At 52.5% G+C, this 27,191-nt stretch overlaps 1 protein-coding gene across 10 annotated transcripts in view; it reads left to right on the top strand.

The window, feature by feature from the left end:
- Positions 1-884: 884 nt before the first annotated feature.
- Positions 885-27,191, top strand: part of MTSS1 (MTSS I-BAR domain containing 1) — a 169,048-nt gene continuing 142,741 nt past the window's right edge. For 4 of the 10 annotated variants that reach the window (XM_051844799.3, XM_002710538.6, XM_008255894.5 and 1 more), the window contains exons 1-2: positions 885-1,632; positions 25,316-25,377. In XM_051844799.3, coding sequence (XP_051700759.1) covers positions 1,561-1,632; positions 25,316-25,377 — 134 coding nt within the window. In that variant the 5' untranslated portion in view covers positions 885-1,560. The remainder of the gene's footprint in view (positions 1,633-25,315; positions 25,378-27,191) is intronic. The other 6 variants (XM_008255895.5, XM_002710537.6, XM_008255893.5 and 3 more) reach the window with 2 other exon arrangements.

The following is a 27,191-nucleotide window of genomic DNA, read 5'->3' as shown; positions in this document are numbered from 1 at the left end:
GGGGGGGGCTCAGAATTAAGAGTTGGGCAGAGTAGACCTGGAGGACCTCTCTCTGGAATCCGTGCAGTGTTCAGTTAGGCCTTGTCTTGTCACCGAGTGAATGAGCCCCACGTGTATAGCATTCTGCATTCGGCTTCTTCAGCCACTCCCCCCCCCCCACAACGGCAGGATTATTCTTTTGTGATGGTTCGCGCTTCCGGGGTGGGGTGGGGTGGGGTGGGGGTGGGGATGTAAAAACAGTCCAGGTGCGTGCTTGGCTTTTAAGATCTTTTAAAAGCCGCCCGTCTGACGTTCATCTAAATGAGCGATCCTGGCGAGGCAGTTCAGGCGAGCGAGCTGTGTGAAAAAGAACCACCAGGGTCCAAACCCACCCCGGGCGCGCTCGCGTTCTTCCCAGGTGAAACCTCCCAAGAGCGCTCTTCACGGTCCCACCGCGGGCCTGACGACCCTGCGACCTCCAAGGCACACGGCAACCCCCGGAGCCTGACGAACCGGAGGCTGGAGCCCCAACGCCCTTCCCATTCCGCTAGCACCAGCAGAGCAATCCGCTGCCCCCGCATCCTGCAACTTTATCGAACTCCGCAGCCCACTGCAGGAAACGCCCCCGAACGCTCCCGATTCAGCTGTTTGGCCACGGGCGGCGCCGTAATGGACATCGCAGGACCGGCCTCTCCCCAGAAGGCTGCGCTCGCAGCTGCGGCTCTCCCGCCCCGCCGGGCGCAGGGCTCTGCGGGCCACCCCCTGCCAGTCCCCAGAGAGCGGCCGCAGCCATGGTGGGCCTTCGGCCGGCGAAGGGCTGACACGCCTCTCCGCGCCGCAACAGGCGCCCGGGGAGGAAGGTGCTGAGGCGCGCCTGAAGGGACGCTTCGCGCCCGGCGCCACCCGCCTGCTCTCCGCCCCGCTCTCTGCGGCGCGCGCGCGCGCGCTCCCAGCCCCGCCCGCGCGCGACGGCCACGAGCGCGCGTCCTCCTCGCGCCCCCGCGCGGCGGACGCACAGCCGCGAGCGCGCGCGCGCCCCTCCGACCGTCCCCGGGAGCCCAGCCAGAGCGAGCGTGGGGCCGGGCGCGCAGGAGTGAAAAGGAGGCGGCGGCCGCGGCTGCGAGCAACAGATCCGGGCGCCCCGAGCGGACCCGCGCGCGGCTGTTGGGAGGGCGATTTCTCCCTCTTTTGTTTTTTAAATTTCAAAACCTATTTTTGATTCCATCTGAAAACGCTTTCGTTTTGAAAGGGCGCTGGCCCCGAGTCAGCGGGCGCTTTTCTCTGCACCAAGATGGGCTTTGCCGTTTCCGTCGTGGGCACCAGCGGTGGCCTGATTGTCAGTCTGCTCCGGGCATTTTCAAGGCCGGGAGCCCAGCGCTGCATGTAGGCGAGTCTCCCCGCGGGGCGCTTTGGCGTTTTAAGATTCTCGTTATTATTTGGGGCCGAGAACAGGCGGCCTCGTGCGCTCCGTCGCCTCTGCAGGAGCGGCCGCGAGGTGGAGGTGGGTCGCTCGGAGGGCGCAGTTCCCCGCGGTGAGCAGCCGCCCCGCCAGTGTGTCCTCTGCTAGCCGGCGCCGGGAAAATGGAGGCTGTGATTGAGAAGGAATGCAGCGCGCTCGGAGGCCTCTTCCAGACCATCATCAGCGACATGAAGGTAGGACGCCGGGGGCGCGGCTGCGGCCACCGCCGCGCGCAGACCTCGCCTCCCGCCGGCGCCCGTGCCTGCGCCGCGGCCGCCGGCCACCTGCGGGAGCTCCGCGGCCCGAGTGGCACCTGCTCGCCCGGGGTCGCTGCTGCGGGCCCGGCTGGGTCACCGGGCGGGCGGCTTCTCGCGGGGAGCCCTGTTCCCCCCTGCCACCTCCCGGCTCATTGTCCCAGGGGGCGGCACGTCTCGTTCCCCTGGGGGCTTCAAGGCCTCGGCTTCAAGTTTTTCCATTGTGTGTCCCTGGACTGAGTGTCTCGGACCGGCGGAGGCGGACACCTGATTCCCCCGGGCACGGGATGGGGACTACCTGGCCGTAGGAAGGAGTCCCACGGCCTGGGAAATCGGGGGCAAGGCCCCCCTTTTCTTCCTCCTTGGCTGTCAGGTCTACCTGGAGTCGGGCAGTCTGCACAAATTAGTTACGAATCGGGCTTGTTCGGAGCTGGTGAGGCTGTGCATGCCTCCCCTTGGCCCTCCCTGGGGGTGCCAGGCAGAAGTTCCCAGGGCAACCTGGCCGGGGCCCCTAAACTGAGCTCCCTGGCCGAAGGCAAGATCGGGGACCCCCTGAATAACTGTGTGGCGCGGGCTCACCCTCCCCTGGAGACGCACACACCCCACTCCAGGTTTTCTCTGGGAAGGGTTGTGAAGATTGTGTGTGCGTGTGCACGCGCGCGCGTGTGTGTTGGGGGCGGGGAACGACTCTCTGGCTTTTTCCTGCAAAGGGTGGGACTGGAGATAACCCGATCCTCGGATGTGGATTATCTGGTGCAGGGAGATAGACCAGGGCTGGGTGTTTCTTATCCAGGGAAATAAAACCGGCCTTGGGAGCTAACCGGAGGTGGGAATTGAGGGCGGTGGGGTGGGGGAATTTTTTTTTTCCATGTGTATTTAGGGAGCTTCTCTTTGGCTCTAGCCCAGCCCCAGTTTGCCTCAACAGATCTGGGGAGGTGGTGTTTAATTAAAAGCTCCACGTCCAAAGAGTGGGCAGATTTGGAAGGCTGGCCGCCAGTGGGTGTGGACAGCCCCTCTTCAGCCGCTGCCTGGCGCCTGGAGGAGCTTTTGTCTGATGAAGTGTAAGGTTTGGAGAGGCTCTGGGCCTCCGAGATGGACTGGAGGCAGGAAGGAATGCTCAGCTGTCACGGCCTGCCTCCCCGGTTAGGACAACTGCCACCTCACCCAGGGTGAACTTTCCCAAGGTGCCTCCATCCTGGGCTAGTGCATTCTGAAATCCTTCCACAGATCCTGCCATGCCTTTTGTCAGAAATGGACATCCCGTAGCCTAAGCTTGCAGCCAGACCCTGCTTGCCCAGGAATGCCTCTAATCCAGCCCCTTGGAATTAGATGGATTAGTCCCTGTTCAAAGACGGCCCCTTTCATTCCTTTGCCCCCAATCCACATTGAGTTGTTGACGTGCTCTTGAGAGACAAAGATCTGGGCCCCTTCCTCAGGCCCGGGTATTTATTGTTAACTTAAATTCCACACGCCTTATAGTCAAACAGGATTTGATGGGAGGCACAATGGTGGCTTCTGACCTGCAGGGGAGGGATTTGAGATGGATTGGGAAAGCTGCTTGTGTGTGTGTGTGTCTGTTTGAGGGGATAAATTGATGTTCCCAGTCCCTCGGAGGTGACCAGGAACCCAGGGATCTAAGCAGTGTGCTCACTGCAGTCCCAGAGTGACCACACTTGGAGTTTTTTTTCTCTTTGTTCTTTAATCCGGAATCCAGCTTGGCGTCTTCTCATGCACTGGTTTGAATCCAAAGCTCTTCAGAAGGGGATCCTTCCCAAAGGGCAGGCTCTTCTGCCTTCCACCTGCCATCCGGTGCCCGGGGACCCCTGGGTGCCAGGGTGGCCTGTTTTACCACTCCCTCCCACAAGCTGCCAGTTAAAAATAAAGACTGCTTACTCAATGCCCCATCAGTGCTGAGTCTACAGTATGCGGATCCTGAGTTCTTTCCCTTTTCAGTTAGGGGGTCTGTTCAACATCCTTTGGGAAGGCATTTGGTCGAGAGATTTTTGTTTGCTTGTGTTGTTTTGGCGGTAAAAGGGAAGTCTAACCTATATGTTGGGTTCAGCAGGAGCAGAGAGATAAGGAGAAAGTGAGGAGGGGGTGTATAATTTCCAAAAATTGTTTATGCAGAAGACAATTGCGTATTTTTTAAAATTGCATTTTCTTCCTGGATTAGAGGGGCAGAGGCATTTTAAGAGGGAATTAAAAAATTTTCAAATTGGGGCACATCGGATAAGTAGTGTTTAGTGTGCAGAGCTATGAAGTCATCAGCAATAAAAGTCAGTTTTTACTCTCTGAAGCCAGCAGACTTTCTAATGACCGGCTTATCCTCGCCTTTTCTTCTTGAAACTCCAATGGTGGTGTTTGCTCTCTTTTCTGTTTGCTTTGAGGGAGCAGTGAAAATGCTGGAGAACCATTTAGAATGCCATTTCAGTAACATTTGTAGGTTATTTTCTTAGAGTGATGCTGGATTTGGGTGAGAAAATGGCTCTTATTAGTAGCATTTGAGTCTCCAAAATGAACAACAGCACAGGAAGGGAGTCAGTTTCCTCTTTGGAGAGAAAAGGAAAACAACAAAAATGGAGGACTTTCAAGGCCTGGCACCATCCATCTTCCCAAAGCAAAGAACCTTGGGACGTGGAATAGCCAGAGAGCACACTCAGGGCTTTCTTCCAGGGGCTCTTCCTCGGCCTGAGGTGCGTGCTTGGGCCTTTTCCCAGGGAGAGAAGTAGTCCTCACTTTTCATCTGTTGGGATCCAGCACGATGTAAAGGAAAGAGCTGTTAAATAATTCACTGGTTCCTTGGGAGAGGAAAGCTGGTGTTTTTCCCTTCCGTCCATCCTGCTGTGGTGGTGGTCGCTAAGGAGTGGTGGTGTGCAACGTGGCTTCGTGGCGGCCCTTCTTTCTAGCCACGTAAATCCTCAGACAAGACTTTCTGATGGGAGACGGCCCCAAACCACAGGGGAGACAAGATGTTCATGTGGCCCGAGGGAGGGGCCCGTGGCTAGAACATCTGGGAGCCTGGCAGTGGTTGTGGACTGCCTTCCGGTGTTAGGGAGCTCCTGGAGTCTTGGGTCTTTCCGTCTGGTCCCTGGGAAGGAAGGGTTAAAACCTGCAAACAGTAGAGAGGTATTGTGGCTGTGAAGTGAATGAGCCAGCCTCAAATTTGGTGATGTTTGAGCAATTTTTAAGAACAAGGAGAGTTCGCTGGTCCAACTTGAGGGCTGCTCACCCTGTAGATGTTTTTTCTCTCTCTGTCTCTCTCTTTTTTAACTCAAGTTAATTATTTAAAAGGCTTTGCTAAAATCAAATATTTTCTCCAGCCATGTTGCTCAAACATCAGCACGTCAGAAGCCAAACTGAGGACTTTGTGCGAGGTTAGGAGAGTGTATTTGGGGTTATATAATGTGATCAGGGCAAAAACTCAACCCACTGCACCTGAGTTCTCCGTGCCACGTGTCACTTTAGACAGGGGTGTCCTGTTACCTGCACCTGTGCTGAGCAGAATGGGGGCCTTGTTCTGTTCTTCCCCATCACCCCTGCCTCTGTCAACCACCAGTATCCTCTCTCCTAAGTTCTGCCTAAAATTAGAACTGCTGAAAAGACTTACTGGATTCCATCGACATCTTTCTGTGGTTGGAAGCACTTGTGATACCGTCCTCTCACTTATCAAATGATGGGAGAATGTGGGTAAACTGGGCAATTAGATAATGACTAATGGCGGCAGGGTTGGTATCTTATCACTGCCTTGGGTTCTTGTTGAAAAGTTTTGGGGCAGGGGCTATGGCATAACAGGTAAAACCACTGCCACAGTGCCTACGTCCCATACGGGTGCCGACTGAGTCCCAGCTGTTCCACTTCCAATCTAGCTCTCTGCTAATGCACCTGGAAAAGCAGCAGAAGATGGCCCAAGTGCTTGGGCCCCTGTGCTCACATGGGAGACTCAGATGAAGCTCCTGGCTTCTGGCTTTGGTCTGGCCCAGTCCTGTGCATTGTGGTCATTTGTGGAGTGAACCAGTGGATGGAAGACCTCTCTCTCTGCCTCTGCCTCTCCTCTATAACTCTGACTTTCAAATAAATACATAATATTTATTTATTTATTTATTTTTTGACAGGCAGAGTTAGAGAGAGAGAGAGAGAGAGAGTGAGTGTGAAAGGTCTTCTTTTTCCATTGGTTCACCCTCCAAGTAGCCGCTACAGCCGATGCATTGTAGCCGGCGCGCTGTGCCGATCTGAAGCCAGGAGCCAGGTGCTTCCTCCTGGTCTCCCATGCAGATGCAGGGCCCAAGCACTTGGGCCATCCTCCACTGCACTCCCGGGCCACAGCAGAGAGCTGGACTGGAAGAGGAGCAACCAGGACAGAATCCAGCGACCCAACCGGGACTAGAACCTGGTGTGCCAGCGCCGCAGGCGGAGGATTAGCCTAGTGAGCCACGGTGCCGGCCATAAATAAATACATCTTAAAAAATGTTCTCTTCCTCGGTGCTTGTTGAGGGCCTACCATGTCAGGCCCTGGTGTTGGAGAGCTCCTTATGCAGTGGTCTGTTGGCAGATAAGGTCACAGGATGTGGTGCAGCCAGGAGCTCCAGGCTCCGAGGGAGGTGGGCTGTTCTGTGTGCAGGCTGTCAGCCACATAAAGCAGGACAAGTGGAGCCCCTGGGAAGGACAGATGGGCCCCGTGTTGGTTTTTCTCTTAACAAATGGTCGTGTTTGGCCAGGGTTTTATGGCTTCCTCGTTTTGGGGCCCTGGGAGAAGAAGGAAAGATGTCATAAAGTAGGCAGCAGAGAAGCACCTAGAGTGGGTGCCCACGCAGGGGTCCAGGGCTGCTTCCATACGGATCAGTCTTTTTGGTGTCTCAGTTACAAGTCTTGTTATGAAGTCATTTTTGGGCTGAGCGTTTCCATGGGAAAACCCTGTATATATCCTATTTAATCAAATTGTTTAGTTCTTGGTGCTTGGTGCTGTAGGTCCTTCTGTTCTGAGATTCTGCATTTCCCATGGCCTGAACAGGGAAGGGAGTCTTTCCTAGGAAAGCTGTGCTGGGATTTGGCCTGGTTCGCCTGTCACCCTGTTCCCGCTGGAGTCCTATGTACTCATTCTACAGTGCTCCTATTTATTGGGCGTCAGGCTCCGGACTGGCTGCAGGGAGATAAAACACAGAATTTCCAGTTATATTTGCCTTTCAGACAAGCGGTGGATTTTTTTTTTTTTTTTTAAATATGAATACGTCCTAAGTGTGCTGTGTCTTCTCCCAGCTGCTGGCCTGTCGCCCTTTGATCCCTGCTTCTGCGTCTTGCATCTCTGTAGTGGAAAGGAGAAAGCTGAAGTGATCATTGATCAGGCTTGCTCATTGGAGGTGGCTGAAATACCTGGGGGGAGAAAAGGGTGAAACTGTCGATCCGTTAGATGCTTTATCTTAAGGTTTTCATCTTGGCTTTTCTGTCTTCTTGGGGATGGGCGAGAGCTGGCGAGATTCCTTCTAGAGACAAATTGGCTATGGAAAAATGAGATCATTTTGAGTTCTCCCCAGAAACCCACACCTGTACAGAAACAAAGACATCACTCCCCAAACCAAAACAAAAACCAAGGACAGACTGAGCTGCCCAGAACATCAGACATGATGTATTTGGCGCTCCTTAAAGGGAGCCTTGAACTGTTCAACTCAGATGTGCAGACTGCACCATCGATAGGGCCTTGTGAGGTGCCGACGGGAGGGGCAACCAAAGGTAATGAATTGGCGGGGCAGTGAGAAGGCCGCTGTGTTTGATTGTGGAGCTTTGACCCTGAATCTGTGGTGACTGCAGGTTTCAGCTGAGTCCCTGCTACGGAATCCAAGCAGAGCCGGCCACGCCTTCTCTGCGTTTCCCACCTCCCTCCCATCAGCTGCTGAGTGGTTTGGAGGTGCCTGTTTTACCCTCTAGTGCCATTTGGCCTGTGGTAGGTGCTCGGTATTCCTTGCACGCGGTGAACAGGGGCCAGGAAGGGACTTGGTGAGGCCCTGCAGTGTGCCAGGCAGTTGTGCTAAGGACCTCGCGTGCGTCATTTCCTGTCGTCCTCACAGCCGCCCCACATTACAGATGGGAAAACTAGACTTGGGAGCGATTCAGTGACCTAAGGCCATGGTGGTAGTCACACCCATCTGACCCTAACGCTGGAGCTCCTTAGCCGAGGGGAGGGGAAGGTGTGGGTTTATTTCTAGACAACAGTGTTTCACTGACCTGAAGGAGCTGGGTCTGTCCCTGTGCTCCTAGCTCAGAGCTGGCATGGGGACGTGAACTTGAACTGGAGGTGCCGGGGTGAGTTTCCAGCTGGAAATCGGGTAATTACGATGCATCCTCGTATTGTGGCTTCCTTCTTCTTTTTACCAATCTTCTCCAACCAACAGGTTGGCATCCCCTTTCTCTTGTTCCCCTGGGTGTGCAGAGCACACAGAGAACTTTGGGCCATCACCCTTGTCCCCACACAAAGCCCGTGGAGTCATCTTAGTGACTGGTCATAGGGGCTGGAGTCCTTGGTCCCCATGCCTGGTGAATGTGCAAGCTGGACCACCCCCTCCCTCTCCAGGATCCTATGACTTAACCAGGTTCACCCAAAGTTCATTTGGCTCCTCCAAGAACTCCCTACCTTGATCTCACTTTGTGCCCAGCCCTGGAACTCTCTCGTAGAAAGCTTTCTGTGGTTAATTATGTCCCGGTAGCCAGCCTGCAGTCGGGGTCGCGTCAGGAGGGGCGTTACATGTCTGTGTTTGGAGAAGTCGATGGGCTCGCCAAGAGAACTCCATCCGTGCTGATTCTTGGCATAGAGGCCCTTGGTCATAGTTTCTAAGTGTTTTTTCTTTTCCTGTCTGGTTTAAGTGGGCGAAAAAAAAAATCGAGTGCCTTTTGAACTGTGTGCCTTTTATTTGCTTTCTTCCCCTCCAAGAATTGGCCAGCGGGAAAAGTATCTGCTGCTTGGTGGCAGCAGTCTCCTGAGCCCTGGGGGTGGGTGACAGGTGTCTGTGACTCCCTTCACTGGCACCTGCCACACGGCAGAGGTTTCCAGAGGCTGGAGGAGTGGGTCTGGCCAGAGGGGGAGGTTCTGGGCAGGTGTTCCGTCCTATTTGGGTAGAAGGGGCCTGGCTACGGGGAAGGGCCCTGCCCCTTGGGTTCCCTGGAGCATAAGGACCCTGATGCCTGGACTCCACCACCCAGATGTTCTGATTCAGTGCTTTGGAGACGGCCTGGGAGGTAGGATTTTGGAAAGCGCTTGGGGCTATCTTGTGCGTAGCCAGGGCTGAGAGCCATGGAGCTCTAAGGCTTCTTCTCGCCTAGTTCCAGCCCTTCAAAGTGTTCTCTCCATCTTACCCTAAGCCTGGGTAAAAGGAACTTCAGTTGATTGTACAGCAGTGTATGCCAAACTGTGTGGTGTGGATGGTAAGTTTTATGTGCATTTTGCCACAATTCAAATGATTCAAAACAAATTACAGTGAGACTTCAAATAGGTAGCAGAATAAAAATACACAGCAACAAAAGCATCCTCAAATATTTTGTGTTTTCTGTTGCTCTGTAATAGTTCTGTTCAGTACAGTTTTCCCCAGCGATGGAAATAGTCAAAATGCATCAGCCCCTAGCCACCTGTGACCGCTGAGTAAGTGTGATGTGGCTGATGTGACCAAGGAATGGAATATTTAATTTTATCCACTGTAGTTTTTTAAAATGTAAATCAACACCTGTTAGTAAAATGGCACAGTCTTGTCTGTGGTGCCATCTATGCCCCAATACCATCCTAGGCTCTAGTTCCCCCACCCCCACCCCGTCATTGCTGGAAGCCAGGTGACCACATGTCCCAACCACAGGTGTCCACTCCACCCCCACCCTAGTGGGATTCCCTGCTCCTACTTCCTTGCCCACCCCCCACCCCCAACACCACACCCCCTGCAAAGGTTTTAACAGGAGCTGTTCCCAACGGGTGCTCTCTTGATCTCTCTCTCTCAGGCTCTCCTCCTCTCTCTTACCCTCTCGACCTCTCCCCCAAGCCTGTTGGGCTTCCCCCGCCCCACAGTAAACCCGCCCCCTGACTCCGTTGTTTGGGGTGTTTGGTGTGTTTTGTGGCTGCCGGCCTTACAGCACCTGTGGCCCGGGGCTCCCCTGTTGAAAGTGTAGATCTGTAACATACATCTACATAAAAATAGTGTGCTTGTTTTGTAACACAGCTTCCTGCCCGCCTTCTACATGCCTGGAAACCCCTCCCATAGACCTGGGTGTGGAAGCGATCCCATTTCGAATCCTGCACACAAGTTCCTTAATCTCTCCTAGCTTCGGTTTCCCCTTCTGGAAAATGGGTCTAAGGAAGTGCGGACCCGCCTTCTCAGGCCGTTGTGAGGATTGCGAAATGAGCTGTTGCTTGGGAAGGTTTTCAGGGCCGGCACACACACCCTGCCTTTACACCTGTGCTTTTACATTCTGTCCTGTAGATTTAGGAACGAAGTCTTTTGCTGTCTTCAAACCCACGTGGCAATGACCTCTACCACGTCTTAGGGGAAACGCTACCCTACCCTTTGCAGAGCTGGGTTTAGAGCTTGCTGTGAACTTACAGGAACTGAAGAAGGGCAGTTGTCCCCTTGCTGAGTGAATCACCTCTGAGTTCATTTGCAGCAGTCATCAGTCTGGCCCTGGAGGGCCTGTTTGCATTCCATTTCTCTATTTGCAGATCTCCCAAGTCTGTTTATAGGGAGAGGGGAGGCCTGTATAGGGTCCTCAGGGCATTCATTTTAATGCTTGAAGGAAAAGGAAAGTCTTTAGACAGAGGCTGGGGGAGAGGGAGAGAAGAGCTGCTCTGTAGGAGCTGTCCTTAGGGCTTCCTCCTCAGCTTGCCTCCGGCTTGCCCTGTGGCAGCGGCTTCCTGGGGGCTCTTCCTACCTGCACTTCTGTCCCTGAGATCTGACCGCACCTCCTTGGCCTGCTGCGTGTCCAGTGCCCCACATCTTGCACTGCTTGGCTTCCTGAAACACATCCTGTGTGCCTCACCCTCATGCTTTGTCCGTCCCCACCATTGCTTCCTGTGGGATGTCTTTCTCACCCTTCAAGACCCCACCAGAAAGTTCCCTCGTGGTCTGGTGACTTCCCTCTAAGGTGGATCCCCTCGCTTGCTGGTTCTGCCAGGGGTTTATCGCAATCCGCCTTAAAGAGTAGTTGGCCTTGGCTTTGAAGCCTGGCTCTGCCACTTCCCAGCTCCATGCCTCTGGGCCAGTCTTATCTGTAGAATAAGGAGGGGGAATTACACCTTGCTCTTAAACGTTTTGGAGTATTACCTGAGAAAGTACATGCTAGTGTGGAGTTTACGCAGAATAAATGCCCTGTGTGTGTCTGCGCTGTCCTAGTGCAAGGTGTGCATCCTAATCCCAAATGCTGGGAAGTCTGACTCAGCAAGCTGCTGCCTTCGGAGCACTTTCCACACTTCAGGTTTTTGGATCAGGGGTGCCCAACAGGACAAGTCTGTCTAGGCACATATTCTAAAATCTGAGATCTGAAACACTTCCGGTCCCAAGCGGATCGGATGGTGGCTACTCGCCCTGTGATTCCTGGTGGAGAACCCCGCCGTAGCAGCACTCCTGTCTTGGAAAATACAAGCAAACTGTGTTTTGCTTTGATAACACAGCAGAGAGGGGTGCAGCGCCATTCCACTTGCACCGTGTAAGTGACTTGAGAGAACACAGTACATGTGTTCAAGAAGTAGGGCAGCGTGCCCGCTCTAGAGACCCACTTGCGGACAGACTCACCGCTGACCTGAGGTTGCTTGCTGGGTCAGAGAGGCGGGCAAGAAACCAGAATCCAATGCGACTTGTGCCGTGACAGGAGTCAGCCCAAGATTCCCTGGGGACTCTGGGAAGGGCCTCTGGTTTCCATTTGAGGTGGGAGGAAAAAATTGGCCGTGTTTGGTCTAGGTGATTGCCAGCTGAGAACTGAGTTTTATTTTCCTGATTCAGTGAGTATTCGTGTGTCTGCCACGCGAAGCGCTCATTGAAGAGGGTTATTTAGTCTCCTGACATCCCAGCGAGGTGGTTAACTGTGATTGTTCCCGTTTTACGAAGAGGGGAACTGAGCCATTTGCCCTTACAGCAAGTTAGCACGTCTCTGGATTCATGGTGGATAAGGGCGTGGACCGGGCTGGGCTCTTCTCTCGCAGTGTGCTGTCTTAGGATTTCCTTTTCAAATTCCATAATGGGTGTATTTCATTGGTCTCTTTGGTGGCTGTTCTATCTCCTGCTTTAGGACTTGGGATAAGCCAGAGAAACCCCACGGAGATCCAGGCTCCTCTCTCAGCTTCTGGTGGCTCCTGGGCCTGCCTGTTTCCACTCAGCCATTGACACGAAACGGTGGGGTGGTTGGCTCACCCGCAGGTGCCTGTAACTTGGCCATGGAGGGAAGTGTGTGGGGCGCAGTGGGGTCCTACGTGGCAACCACACGACCCTTGTTTGTTTGGTCAGAGAAACCCCTCCTGTCAAGGGTCGCCCCAGCAATGGCTCTGCACCCCACATGACTGAGTGCAGAACAGGATCGGGGCAGGTATTTGCAGTCAGAGGCTGGAAATAGTTGGGGATTAGTTCCCTGGGAGACCTCAGTGTTAGTTCAGAGGCTGGGCCCCTCTGCTGTGAGGTGCTCTCGCCATTAAGGAAGTCTTTGAGTTTGCTTTAATGGTCGCTCTTTGTTTTGAAGTGACTGTTTACTAAACCTTCAAAGCCAGCTCCACAGCAGGATGTGATCTTGGGCCTGAATAATTGCGGCAGGCACCCCAGTAGGAAGCAGGGAGCAGGGAGCAGCGCCAGGAGTAGCCCACGGCCGAGCCCTGGGCCTGAGCCACTGCTGGAGGGAGCGAGGTCGGCTTGCAACCACAAGGAGACCTGGAGGCCTCTGCGGAGCCGCGTCCCCTGGAACCTGGCCTCTTTGATGTGTGCTGGCCTTAATTAGGAACACCCTAATTAACTCACGGAGGAGACAGCTTTTTCCTTAAAAAAAAAAAAAAAACCTAGCAGATGTTTTGAGAGCATTTCATGAGGGATTACTTCTCAAAGATTATGCAAGGAGTATAAAGTTAATGGAGGAAAAACTCGAAACTCCAATTAAGTCAAAAATAAAAGTTGCCCGTAACCACTTGATTACAAAGTGGGTTATGTTGCGCTCACACATTTTAAACAAAGGGTCACGCAGGCTGCACTGTGTTAGCAATTTCTGTTCTCACGGCGCAGCCCAGTGTCCTTGCCTTCTCCTGTGTGTGTCTTAGTGACTGCACTCTTGTATTCAGGTTCTAAGTGCAGGGGGCAGAGCAGTGAACAGAGTGAACACTGGTGTCAGCCCTCCTGGACCTTGATGTTCCAGTGGACTCTAGGGGTCACAGGTCAGGGGCAAACAAACCGAGTAAGTCAGTTGTCTTGTATGTTAGGGTTACACAGTGGGGAAAAACAGGGGCAGTGTTGCTGTTTTTAAATGGAGTGGTTGGAGAGGGCCTTGCAGAGAAGGTGACCTTTGGGCAAAGGACTTAGGAACTGTGTGGCTGTGGAGGGCAGAATGTTCCAGGCACGGGAGGATACGTGCAAGGGCCCTGTGGTGGGGAGCCAGGTCCTTACACGCGTGTGTTGGGCATCCAGTTCTGCGGTACTTGTGAGCAGCACTGCAGTGAGGATATCCTGGTGTTGTAGCTAGACGTGGATGGACATCGATGGTTTCCCTTGAAGGATTCATCCTGGGTCCTGAGGTTTGCACTTCTCAGGGTTCTTGAGACCCGTTGCCAGCTGCATTCCGGGGGTCGTGTCTGGGTTCACATCCCATGTATGCGTGCTGGTTGCCAGGGGTAACTCCTGCAGGAGCTGGACATAGACAAGAGGACTGAGGAGACTGAGGAACTGAGCTCAGAGAGACCCGTGACATCTTAGCTCGTGCGCTGAGTCTCAGTTCTTGTTGTACGTCATTCTTAGCCAACACGAATGTCCCTGGGGAGCATGACACAATGCGGATTTCCAGGGCCCAGCCCCAGAGACTTTATGTGGATCTGGGACGGGGCTCAAGAATCCATACTTCCAGCAGGTGGCTGGCTGATCCGCTGTGGGTCTCGCTGGGATCGCACCAGGAGTTGGTGGACGTGGGGGTGGCCCTCGGGCCCCCCAGCCGCCGAGAGCTTCCTCGGCAGCCATGGAGTGGGAAGGCTCTCCGTGATGTCTCTGCCCCCGGCCCTGCGCCACACACACCTGGAATACCTCCAGGTAGACAGAAAGAGCCCCGAGCCTCTGCAGAGCGTCTCCTTGGCTTCCTTTCCCTTTCTGATTATCTTTTGCAAGGTATGCTTCCTCCCTTCCTCCCTCTTTGCCAGGAAAATTCCCATTTCTCCTTTGAGACCAAGGTGAGGCATCTGCCACTTGGGGCAGCTCACCCAGCCCTGCCTTCTAGTACTCTGTATTTGAGTGTGGTGTCCTCCAGGGCTGTACAATTGATGGGTTCCTCACCAGCTTCCCTGCCAACATGCTGGCCTCTTATCTCTGCTGGGCTGCGACTCTCTCAGTGCCTGAGCGTAGTATGTGCTCATTAAACGCCCCAGTCAGGGTGACTGGCCTCGTTCATTGGCTCACTAAAGCAGTGTTGAGTTCTACATGTGAGTCACCCTTCTAAGCACTTGGGTTATTTCACATGGTCTCATAACCATCCTTCAAGGTGGGGACTGCCATTAGCATCATTTATAGATGAAGACAAGGTGGCACCCAGTGATTAGGTGCCTTGCCCAAGGTCACTCTGACCTGCAGTCATGCTGTTAACCACCAGACCACACCAGTTCTTCTAGACTCTCGAGTATGGTTGCCCAGCAGGCCCTCTGTCCAGGCAAGGAGAGTGACATTCGATGAGAGGACACCAATATAACACAAGGCAGGGCTGCACAGACAACAGAAACAGTTATCACCTTGACATTGGTGGCCCCTTGCTTCTTCACTCGCCACCAGGGTGCCGTTCCTAGTAGCCTGGGGTGGGAGATGGGCTCACGGAGGAGGTACTGTCCTTGCCCCAACGGGGAAACCTGTTTCGAGCTAATGGAAGACCACACGGGTGTGCACCAGGTGGCAGGGCCAGTGCCTGTCCCGGGGGGGATTTGATGGTTCATCAGCTGCCCCTCTGGGAGAGTTTGTGGTTGGTCAGTGGGTAGAGCATAACCTTCAGGTCGTTGAGTGGCTCCGTCTTGGGTCCTGGCTGCCTGCGTGTCTCTTCAGGGTGTCGGAGAGATGGAGCCGAGGGGCACTGATCCCTGCAGTGCAGATGCCGTGTCGGAGTTGGGTGCAGGCAAGTCGGAGAGGGCCCTTCCAGGGAAGGGAAGTGAGTCCTGGGGTGCATTTGCTGAGTAACGGGAGTAGGGCTTGGGGCTGGGTAGGGGGTGCAGGGCTCCAAGTATTTTGCTTATGTGAATATTTGCAGACGGAACAAACTAATGGAGCAACAGCTTTGGCCTCTGTACACTGGAACAAAGGTTAGAAGAGGTGGATATTTATTGTTCTGGGGAAGCTTAAATGCACACAGACATTTCCTATGAATTCTTAGGTAAAGGCAGCCAGCCCCTGTGTTAGGTCTTAAACATTGAGTTTTAATTTAATCTAATTTTTAAAAAAATTTACTTGACAGATAGAGTTAGATAGTGAGAGAGAGAGAGAGAGAGAGAGAGAGAGAGAGAAAGGTCTTCCTTCCATTGGTTCACTCCCCAAATGGCCACTATGGCTGGAGCTATGCTGATCCGAAGCCAGGAGCCAGGTGCTTCCTCCTGGTCTCCCATGCGGGTACAGGGGCCCAAGCACTTGGGCCATCCTCCACTGCCTTCCCGGGCCACAGCAGAGAGCTGGACTGGAAGAGGAGAGCCGGGACTAGAACCCAGAGCCCACATGGGATGCCGCACCACAGGCAGAGGATTAACCTTAGTGAGCCGGCTATTTAATTTAATCTAATTTTTAAAAAACAATTTATTTTTCACTTACTTGAAAGGCAGAGTTAGAGAGAGAAGGAGAGACAGAAAGATCATCCATCCTCTGGTTCACTCCCCAAATGGCTGTGACGGCCAGGTCCGGGCCAGGCCGAAGCCAGGAGCCTGGAACTCCATCCAGGTCTCCCACACGGGCGGCAGAGACACAGGCACTTGGGCCGTCCTCCGCTACTTCCCTAGGCGCATTAGTGAGCTGGACTGGAAGTGGGGTAGGCAGGGATTCAGCATCCCGATGTGGGTGCTGGTGTCCCAGGCAGCGGCTTTCCCAGCTGTGCCACACGCTGGCCCCCTTGTTAAACACTGACTTCCTAGGTTTCCAGATATGGAGGATCAGTCAGTCTTGGGTGAAAACCCACGGAATGATTTCCTTGTAGAAAGAGCTGGGCGAAGTTAAGAGCTGTGGATGCAGTAAACTGTGGATGAGGGCAAAGCCTTCCCTGTCCCGGGACTGGCTACCTCCCCTTTCTGAGCCGTATTTCCCCGTGGTTTGGGGAAAGTGTTAAATGTTCTACCCACGGCCCTCCCAGGGTTGTTGGACAAGCCCTTTATCCTCCGTGAAGTGCCTAGTTCTGTGGGGTCAGTTTGGACTCACAGATGGCTGTGTGTGGTAGGCGCTTGGCAAGGCAGGCAGTGACTTCCTGTCTCTTTGCCTCTTTTTTTGGTGGCAGGGAACATCTGAACTGATAAATGAAATACGGCAGCTGTGGAAAGCAGAGGAGAGGGGAGAGGCGAACTAGATGGATTTGGTGTACAGAGTGGGAGGGGCTTGGTCCATTTCAAAGAAATGTGGAGTATGGAGCATACCCATCCTACAAAAAAAAAAAAAAGAACCAGAGGCCTCGTTGGAACTGTGGGTGCCTGGAAACTGGTCCACAGTGGCCAGCACTGTCCCTTTGAACTTTCTGAGTGATGGAGACAGTTTAAATAACCTCATATGGCTAGTGGCTACCCTATTGGACGGCTCAGGGTGGGCCAAGGAATGCTTACTGGCAGAGGCCTTAGAAAATGGGCTGGCTCCGAAGATCGGTTGACTCAAAGATCAGTTGACGTGTCGGCTTGGTTCTTTGTACGATTTCAAGTGGAGACACACCCATGTGTCAAAGCAGTGTGGGCATCCAACCTAGGACGGCGGGAGAAAGGCAAAGTTTTAAGCCCTGGCTTCCTCCAGGTATGAATGTTGCAAATGGAGCACTCCACCAGAGGAAAAGTGAGGAGGGAGCTTTTTTTTGTGGTTAAATCTTCTTTTCTCATGGGCGCATTTATGACTGGTGCACTTGGGAAGTGGGTGAGAGTGGGCGGGCCAGGAAGCAAGCATTGATTATCCCCAAGGCTGTCATCCGCTTGATGGACAGGGGTAATTAGTGGATTAGGCAAGCCCCAATCAGAATAAAAGCCCAGGAATGGTATTTATGATGGATGGGCTCACCCCAGCCCTTTCATCTGAGGATCTTAGGAGCCCTTCATCTCGCAGGATGGGGTGGGGAAGGGTGGTTTGGGGGGACAGAGCTGTGACAGGCATTCACAGGCCCTGTCCATCATCCTGCACACCCACTTCTGGAAGCCGAGTGGATTTCTGCCTCGTGCTTGAAGCAGCGAGGGGTCTAACTGTGCTCTGGCTGGGGCAGGAGGTGCCAGGTTCTTCTCGAAGCTTGTTTGCTTTTCGTGTCCCTGAGTCTGAGCTCAGCAGGGGCTGTGCCTACACAGAGAGGGGTGGTGCTGTCGGCTGCATCCCTCATGCTCACCCTGCTTAAGGTTCCTGCAGACCTGGGGAGGCGGCGTGTTGGCAATAACCAGCCCAAGATGCTACAGAGAAGGTCACTATGGGATGGGCATTTGGCCCAGTGGTTTAAGCTGCTGCTTGGGACACCGCATGGCACGTTGGAGTGCCCAGTTTGAGTCCCAGCTGCTCCACACGCATCCAGTTTCTTGCTAATGTACCTGGGGGCAGCACTGGATGGCCTGAGTGCTTAGATCCCATGTGGGAGGCCCAGGTGGAATTCCTGGCACAGCCCTGTGCCGGGCATTTGGGGAGTGAACCAGGGGCTGGAAGATTCCCTCCCTCCCTCCCACCCTTCCTCTGTCCTTCACTCTCTCACTCTGTCATTCTACCCTTCAGATAAATACATAAAGCTTAAAAAAAAAAAAAAAAAGATCAGCAGTAATGTCCAAGAGAACACCTGGACATGAGACAAAATCACCCGTAATCGTAGCACGAGTAATGGCAACTGTGAATATTTCCGGCGTGTTTCTGTCGGGTTTCTTTTTACACAGAGTTTTTTTGTTTTCTGTTTTCTTTTACTCGTGAGCGAGGCTCCTGACCATTTCTAGGGGGGCTTTGTAGTCCCCACCCCGGGCCTCTGTTGCTGTCAGCACATGTGTTTGGCCACCTGCTCTGGTTTTTCTGGACTCCCACAGAACCCAGATCTAATGCGGGGCCCAGCGTGCTGTCCAAGCCACTTTGTGCAGCCCCGAGGCGGTTGGGACCGGAGACTGGAATTATGTGTCTGACTGCTTTTGCTTCCGAGAATCGGGGTAACCTGCACTGCAGTCACACTTCTGGCCTCAAATTCCAGCCTGAGCTACTTCATGGCAACCTCTTTGGGCTCTAGTGTCCCCAGCACCTGCCTCAAAGACTGTTGTGAGCAGGTAATGAAGCTGCCAGTCAGGCTGTGCCCTCAGTGTGGCTGGCAGCAGCGGCAACAGGAGCACTCATGAAACACGTGGCTGGGTGGGCACTGGGTGTGGCCGTTAAGACACCACTTGGGATGCCCACATCCCGCGTTGGAGTCCCTGAGTTCAAGTCCTGGCTACACTTCCAGTTTTCTAGTTTCCTGCTAATGTGCACCCTAAGAGACAGCAGGTGATGGCTTGAGGAATTGGGTCCTTACCACTCAGGTGGGACACCTGGATCAAGTGCCTGGCCCTTGACTTTGGCTGGGCCCAGCCCCGACTGTTGACAGCATTTGGGGAGTGAACTTGGAGATGGGAGCTCTGTCTCTTTGCCTCTCAAATAAAAGAAGCAAAAAATAAAATGCATAGGTAAACACGCAGAATCCCAGGCCCCACCTCTGACTGGGCAAATCACAACAGCATTTTACACGACCCCCGGGGGATGGGTATGTAAGTAGAAGCTTGAGGAGGGCCTGCTTGCATACCTGGCACCTAGCAACTGTGCAGAAAACTGATGCTAAATGATGATGGCAGCAGGGCCTTGGGAAGGTCCAATCCTACGTCCTATAGCTTGGGCCATCCTTAGCTGTGACCACTGGGGAGCCATCCAGTCTGGCACCTTCTGGGCAGGACACAGGCCTTGGAACTGGAACCTAGTAGCTCATCCCTGTTCTCGTTAGAGTCCTCCCAGCTCTCTGGCTCCTCTCACGTTGCTGCTCTCCCTCCCACACAGTTCCTTGTGTGGCAGGGTGGTGTCCAGTTCCCTCAGCTGTCCCCCGAGGTCCCACTGTCACCGCGGGCCAGGCTGGGAGAGGCAGTTGCTGCATTATTTACGGCGCTCCGTTAACCAGCCGTGCGATGAGTTAACACAGTTTATTCTTCCGCAGCGTGTGTGGGATGCCATCCTGGGCCTCTGTTTAACACAAAGCAAAACAAAGCCAAACAGAACCCCCAGCCAGCATGGCTATTGGCTGGCTCTGCTGCCCTGGGCTGGGCCAGTGGCTTGCCCTGGCCTCTGGCTCTGGGGGCGAGTCGGGGATGAGGTGGGGAGAAGAGGAGGGGTCTCATCTGTACGTGGGGGTGGGGATGGGGAAGAGAAGCAGGAGGTCTTCTTTCTACAAGGAAGAGCATGACTTCCTTTTTTGTCTCCCTCCGGGAGGGACCAGGCTGCTGCCCAGTCAGGGACCTATCGGCCAGGGTCTCCTGTCACCTGGCTGGTTTGGAATTCACGCCACTTGCTCCCTGAGTAACGGCTGCCTGATCTTTTTTCTGCTCTTGGCATTTGGGGTTCACTGCCAGACCTTGCCCTTGAAGGCTGCCCACGGTCACCTTGTCCACTCTGCCTGCTTCTGGCTCCTCTCTGGGGTAAATGCACATGACGGTGTCCCTGAGAAGAGCTGCCCAGGGTCTCTGCTTCCTTGTCACTGCGCCAGCTGAGCCTCTGCCCAGAAGCGCTTTTCCTCGCCGCCTCCATTTCTGTCCATGTCCCCCAGTTTGAAAGGGAGGGCCACAGGCTCAAAGATGGTGAATGACATGACATGAGAAATGGAGGAGGGTGTGTGTGCAGCTCGTGTGGGAGGGTAGGTGGGAAGGAGGTGCAACAGAATGTTCTGGAAGAGGCGACATTTGAGCTGGGCAGTGAGGGTTGAGTAGGAGTTGCTGACACTGCTGAATTCCCCTGGAGGTGTGGAGAGCAGACGGACGCGAGATGGGTGTGTGTGGTGTGTAGCGCGAAATGGGTGTGTGTGGTGTGTAGCGTGTGGGAGCCCCTGGGTGGTTGCACGGTGTCACTTAGATGATTTTCCAGGGAACCCTACCTCCTGCTGCAGGGAGTCAGGCTGTCACACGGCGGGTCAAGGGTATCCTCTCTGCATTTGTAAGCAGTCTCACGTGTTATTCTCTTTTCTTTAATAGGGGCACTTTTCTTCCCAACCCGGTGTGATCTGAGTTCTCTGTTCAACACGTTGTGCAGGGTTCCAGAAATCCCCACTCTCCTCCCTCAGAAGTCTCCAGGGTTCCTGGGGGAAGAGTCCTTTCCCTTAGACCTGAGTGCTCAGGGAGACTTTGGTTTTCTTTGACTTGGTTCTGTCCGGAGAAATTGTGAAGCCATTGTGTGCTCACTGGTGAGCTCGGCGGTGGGGGAACGTGTGCATTCCTGGGGACAGGACAAAGTCAGAGACCTCAGAACGAAGGCTTGTGGCCCTTCACTGTTGGCGGCTGCAGATGGGAAGATTAAGGACTTAGAGTTGCCTTCCAGGAGTGTGCTAAGCTCATCCAGCATCTTGATTGCACATCTTTTTGGAAACTCAAGTTGGGTCTCCTTTACTAAGTCTTGTGGTCAGAACCTCTTTTTTCTCTCTCACTTTCTAATCTTTCTCCAATTGCGTTCCCCTTCCTTTCTTGTATCCTCCAAGCTTTTAAATTTTTGTAGTAAAACTACCTTCAGGTGGGTAGAAACTTTTCTTTTCCTTGAAAGAGACAAAAAAAAAAAAAAAAAAAAAAAAAAATCTGGAACAACCCAAAATCACCTTGCCTTTAAGTTTTAATAACATTCACACACACTCCCCCACCCCGCTTCTCAACAAGGAGGTTTTTGTCTTCTGTTCTTAGAAGTTGATTTTTTTTTTTTTTTTAAAGAATCCATTAAATTATACATTGCCTAAACCAGGTGGGCCTGCCACTCTGATAGACTGTCAAGTGTCATTAAGTCAGTGCTGGCTGCGTGGGTGTTCGTGGGCGGGGAGCTGTGTGCCCTACCCCTTGACTACAGAGGAGACCCTCCTCTTGTTGCTAATTCGGTCAAGAATGAAATGAGGCTCCACGCGGGGGCAGATAAGTGCTTTTTAAAGTGGTTTAGCCCTGGTTTTCAGGCACACTCGTCTTGGGGTTGAAAACGCCACCCCACCATTTACCGAGGAGCGGCAGACAAATCGGCTGACACCGCACACTCAGCTGCCCGGCCCGTGTCTGCCTTTACTGTGCTTAGCTCAGAATGCTTCCTGCCTTGGCTGGTCTGCGCCTGGCACTAGGAGGGAGGGCTCCAGCCTGGATGGTGGTCTGACTTCGAGAATTTTCACCATGTCTCCCAGTGAATGTCCTGAATGAGGTTAGTCTAAGGAGCTTGTAAATGCTTGAGTCCAATGGAGCAGGTGTTGATTGAGCACTCGCTGTGTCCCAGGCATTGCACCAAGTACTTTTTATGCATGACCTCATTGGTTCTCACCCCAGCCTAAACAGTGACTTATTCCCACGCAGAGGCTCCGTGTCTTGCCCTAGGTCGCGTAGCAAAGAGCTAAGGGTCATGCCAGGAGGTCAGGCTCCCTGGTTTGTGTTCCTTCTTCCTTTCTTGCATTCTCTCGGTGCTCAGTGATTGGTGGTGTTGGTGTTGGTAATGGGATTGTTTGTTTTTATTATCACTGTAGGGAAACAGGCCCTCAGAGGTCAAGTGGCGTCCCCCAGTGCATCACTGGCCAGGCTCTGAGTAGAACTCAGAACTCGGTGCTCACTCTGGCATACTCTAAGTGGGTGTGCCTCACCCTTTTCCTGACAACCACTGGTCATCTCAGTGAGCTGCTCCGTGGATTCCTGGATAGAGGGAGTCGGTGCTTGGGAGATGAGCCCCTGGCTCCCAGGACCCTCTCCCTTGTGTGATGAGCGATTGCTTTGCCGAGTGGTAGATCGGGCAGTGTTTCTGAGCATCCTCAGATGGCTTTTCCAACATGTTCTCATCATGGCTGTGGATCAGAAAGGGAGGGCAGAGCCAGGCAAGACTGGAATTAGTCGGTGGAAACTTTATGCTTTGAAGCAGGGTTGAGGAGGGTCTGGCCCACGGGCCATATAAGGCCTGCAACATCATTTGGTCTGGCCTTGCTAAGGAAACCACAGGGGGGACTCGAAATTCAATAAATCTATAGCAGGCTGATGTTAATGTAGTAACTTTGAATGGCTCATGAGTGATGTTAGATACCCTAATGGCTCTCGGCAGAATAAAGGCCCCCTGGGCAGGTCTCCAGTGGCCAGAGGACCCTGACCTCAGCCCTCTGTCTTCAGTTGCTTGGATATAGATGTAGGATACACTTATTGGGTGTCATAAAATAAAAAGATTTATTTATTTGAAAGGCTGGGTTATGGGAGGGGTAGGGGGGTAAAGAGGGAGAGAGAGAGGTCTTCCATCTGCTGGTTCACTTCTCAAATGGCTACAATGTCCAGGGCTGGGCCAGCCGGGCCAGGAGCTTCATCCAGGTCTCCTACATGGGTGTAGGGGCCCAAGCACATGGGCCATCTCCCACTGCTTTCCCAGGCACATTAGCAGGGAGCTGGATCAAAAGTGGAGTAGCCAGGACTTGAACCTGCACCCATACGGGATGTGGGCACCGTAACCCATTAAGTTACAAAGCCAGCCCTGGGTGGCACAGTCTTGATGGGCCTAGAATGGTGGTCCACACTCTTGCAAGGACTCATTTAATGTCAGCAAATACACTTGTATAGTTCTGCTCTTATGTTGAAGAAACCTCTGGTGCACAAACACAGGTCGGAGGCCATGTGGTGACAAGACCTGTGCCTGAGTGTTAGTTGTCACCAGCTAGGGGATGGCAGCCAAAGGGCCTCTGCCAGGAGCCAGTCACCCAGCATCCCTGCCCTCGTGCAGCTTAGTGTCCCATGGGAGCAGACTGAATCCGGGGACCTGCACACTGGGCCATGCAGGTCTCCAGCGCGCAAATGTGTAACTAGAACTGATAGGATCTATTAGCGTGTGTGAAGCTGTCGCTAGGGTTTGGGTGGATTGTAAACTCATGGAACTATTGTTGCCCAAATCTCTAATTTGATCTCATTTTTATTTTTATGTAGTGACTTCGTTGTATTCATTAAAATGATAGATGACTGTTATCCAACAAAAGGAAACAAAACAAACCCACACAGCAAGGGAGGAAAGCACCAAGACAAAAGCAACGCATGGGTCCAAACCTTAGCTCCTAGAGAGAATGGACAGCGAGAGATGTGCGTCCTTAGGTGATCCTCTGAGAAGCATTCTTTGTGTGCACACCACTGTCCAAATAGGAATATATTTAGTTTTACTTTGATGTAACAGAAGAGAATGATACTGAAGTCAGATTGAAGGCATTGCTGCACATCAGCTGTTTCCTCACTGAAAGGTATCAGTTTCTCTGACCCTGGAAGGCAGTGGGTTCCTTCCTCCCCTCCTCCTTTCATTTCTTTATTTCTTTATTTATTTGAAAGGCAGAGTTAGAGAGGCAGAGGCAGAGAAAGAGATCTTCCATCCACTGGTTCACTCCTGAAACAGCTGCAACGGCCGGAGCTGGGCTTTGATCCGAAACCAGTAGCTTCTTCTGGGTCTCCCATGTGTTGCAGGAGAACAAGGACTTGGGCCATCTTCTACTGCTTTCCCAGGACATAGCAGAGAGCTGGATCGGAAGTGGAGCAGCTGGGACTAGAATTGGCCCCCATATTGGATGCCAGCACTGCAGGCTGAGGCTTTACCCACCACTCCACAGTGCCGGCCCCAGCAGTGGTTTCTTAACTGGGGTGGTTGTGTCTCCTGGGGCACATCTGGCAGTATCCGGAGACATTTTTGTTCATCCCAACTGGTGGGAGTGGATGCCATTGTTGTCTTGTGGGTAGAGGCCAGGGGTGCTGCTAAACATCCCACAATGCATAGGATATTTAGTCCCCACCCCCTGAAATATGTAGCCCAAAATATCATTAGAGGTGAGGTTGAGAGACTGCCATAAAGGTAAGAAAAAAAAGATTAAAAGCATGAAGGAGGTGATAGCATTATGTATTTTCATTCCGTTGCACTTTAGACCATTTTGATTGGACTTCTGTAATGAAAGATGTGGTGATTAACCTCATCATGGTTTCCCCTTCTCCTTTTATCAACAAAATCAAGCGGTGGCACATGTTATTTTTACCTTGTCAGGCTTCCTAACATTTACATTCTGTTCTGTAACCATAACCACCAGGTGTTTGGTCTCACTTCTCTGTTTATGATTTGTTGCCACACCCTATCTCTAACCATGGTTTCCCCTTTTCTGGGTTTATTTTGAGTCACCCCTGGTGGGTTGGCCATTTGATCTTGATGTACGTTTCATGTGTTTAGGAAGGGAGGTGTCAGCCCAAGTCTGGTTTGCCTTGGTCAGAATTGCACATGCAGTTTTGAGCATGTGCCCAAGTGCCATACGTAGACGAGGAGGCGAGAGATGCTGGGTGGGAGCGTGGGGCATGAAACAGGATCCCATGGAGGGATGGGATTAGATAGGGGACTGGACTTTGAGAAGACATCCACGTGAAAGCAAGGTTGTTGGTCTTAACTGTGCCAGCTGCCAGCAGGTTAGAACCAGAGCCTCACGAGCATCAAGGGCAGGTGGCGGATACCGTGCCGCGGGAGGGTGGTGGCTCCCCGTCAGCTGAAGTGTGCCGGGGAACCACCTGTCGCCGTACCGTCCATCGACGTTGGGTGTTGGCCGGCAGCTGAGTGGCTATATTTAGATAACTTTCCAACCTTGACATTCTGATGGGCTACTTGTGCTTCTCGGTTGCCACCTGTCCTGGGGAGGAGCCTCAGTCAGTCTGCTTCCCTCCTCCCTGCTGTTTGGGACAAGGCTGAGAACAGCCAGGGCCGTTTTGCATGAACAAGGGATTCAGGATGCAGCCTTAAATGTTCTAGACTCCTTATATTTGGCCCCACCATCTGTCAGCTTGAAAGTCTGTATGTTAGATCTTGCCAGACTAGGGCCATTCCGTGTCTGTCGTGTTTACAGGGCCTAAGCACATTCTAAGCTCCTTCCTGGGCCAATGCATGTGTGTAAACTGGGCAACCTATCGTAGACATGGCAAAGGAAGACAGCATACACAGGTTGTTCCCTGTGTAGCTGGAATCAGGTGTTCTGTTGATGTCGTAATCGGATGTCTGTCGCAGTGTGACTTACGGGTGTCTTTGTTTCGTTGTAGGGGAGCTATCCAGTTTGGGAAGATTTCATAAACAAAGCAGGAAAGCTGCAGTCCCAGCTTCGGTAAGTAGAAGCATGTGTTCTGCAAGGAAGGGCAGTAGCCTCAGGGGAGTGGAGCTGACGGAGATGCAGGCTGCGGTTCCTTTGGCAAGTCTGAGAGAGACCGGTGATTTGAGCATTACCATTTATCAGCTATGTCCTGGCCCCTGGTCCCCATTATGTAAAATGGATCACCTGGCTGCTCTGCCAGGATTTTGAGAGTCAAATGAGGTATTCTGCGTAAGGTCACGGTGGGCAGCAGGTATGTAGTGCTCACTCTGTGCCAGGCGTGTGTTAACTTGTTTAAATCTCACAGCCCTAGAAGGGGAGTATAGTTTTTATTCCCATTTTACTGATGAGAAAACTGAGGCACAGATTAACTACATAATTTATCTGCAGTCATCTAGCTAGGAAATGACAGAACAGGGATTTGAATTTAAATAACCAGGCCCCAGTGTCTAAGTCCTTGTCCATCCTGCTTACCCTGCTTAGAGAGTTTAGACCTAGTGTTAACTGTTGGGTAATTCCACGTGTGCTGGGTGGGGAGACTGACTGCAGATGGGGAAGGGGGATCCTTCTGGGCAGGTGGGAGGGGGGAGTGTTCAAGCACTGCATTGTGGGGATGGCCGCACAATGTTACATTTGCTAAGGATCATTGAATCCTCCACTTAAAAAAAGGTCACTTTTAGGGTATGCAAATTAAGCCTCAATAAGGCTGCTTCGAAAACAAACCAGATCTCCTGCGGATCTCGCAGAAGCTGTTGTTGCCTGGTGTGTGTTTGTTCAGAAAGGACCATTGGATGTGAAATAGAAAGTGTGTCAGCATCTACTAGCTGAAGCCCCACCCTCGGCGGGGAGAAGGGGTCTTGTGCTCAGTGGCCCATGAGGGATAGAGCATTCGAAGCAGTAATTATTTTGGTGATCCCCATACAGAGGATGTGGGGGGATGACATTCGTTGATTTGGGTGGATAAGGGTGGTTCAGAGAGAAGAGAAGGTAGGTGTTTTCCTGGAAAAACAGCCACATGCATGGCGGAGGTCTTCTGTAGGACAGCCATCAAACATTTGGCACATTTTGTCAACTTTGCCTTGTTTGGCCTCCTTTAATTGGCAGGTTTTCAGGGCTGGCCGAGCAAATGGTTCTCGTCCCCTTCACCAATGAGGATGTGAACGCTTACAGTAATGAACTCATCGGCCGTCCTCATCGCATAAAGTAAACTTACACAGTAGCCCTTTCCCCACTGGTACGAGGAACATTTTGTATTTTTAACAATATTCCGGGCTTCTTTATTGTTTTGTCAAACTGAGACATGGCTTTCAGCACGATAGGGGCTTCACGCGTGTGGTTGCATTGACTTTATTTGAGGAAGGATCAAGTTAAGACTACAGAAGAGGCCGTAAATCTTGGCGTGTTTAAGCAGAATCACTCCTTTGTGTTGCCGAGGGTTGTGTGTTTGCTCTGCCCCTTCAGAGAAGGCCGAGATGTCTTGTAGCTGCATCTGACAGTGAAGTATGACTGTCATCTAAAAAGCTCTTAATTCCTTAAAATTGCCCACTGTCCTAGTTTTCAGTGGAACCGTGGTGATCGCGTAATAAGCCAGGCCCTGCTACGGCTGGCTCATGAAACTTGGATGACTGGCGCAGAGGTGAATGGGAATCAGTCCCGCCATTGTGTCAGATATTAATTGCAAATCAGAATGAGCTATTTATAGATCCCAGCATGTTTGATAAGCGGAACTTTTCCAGGGTTCGCATTTCATATGAAATCTTTAAAAATAGACACACTTCTCTGTGTGTGTGTGTATATGTCATTGTTTTCAGAAATTTGAGCAGAATGTT

This window comes from Oryctolagus cuniculus, chromosome 6, assembly GCF_051225735.1.
Source record: "Oryctolagus cuniculus isolate XC-2025 breed Fujian yellow rabbit chromosome 6, ASM5122573v1, whole genome shotgun sequence".
NCBI lineage: Eukaryota > Metazoa > Chordata > Mammalia > Lagomorpha > Leporidae > Oryctolagus > Oryctolagus cuniculus.
Note: the sequence above shows the minus strand (reverse complement) of the source record. Positions and strands in the feature narration are given on the sequence as shown.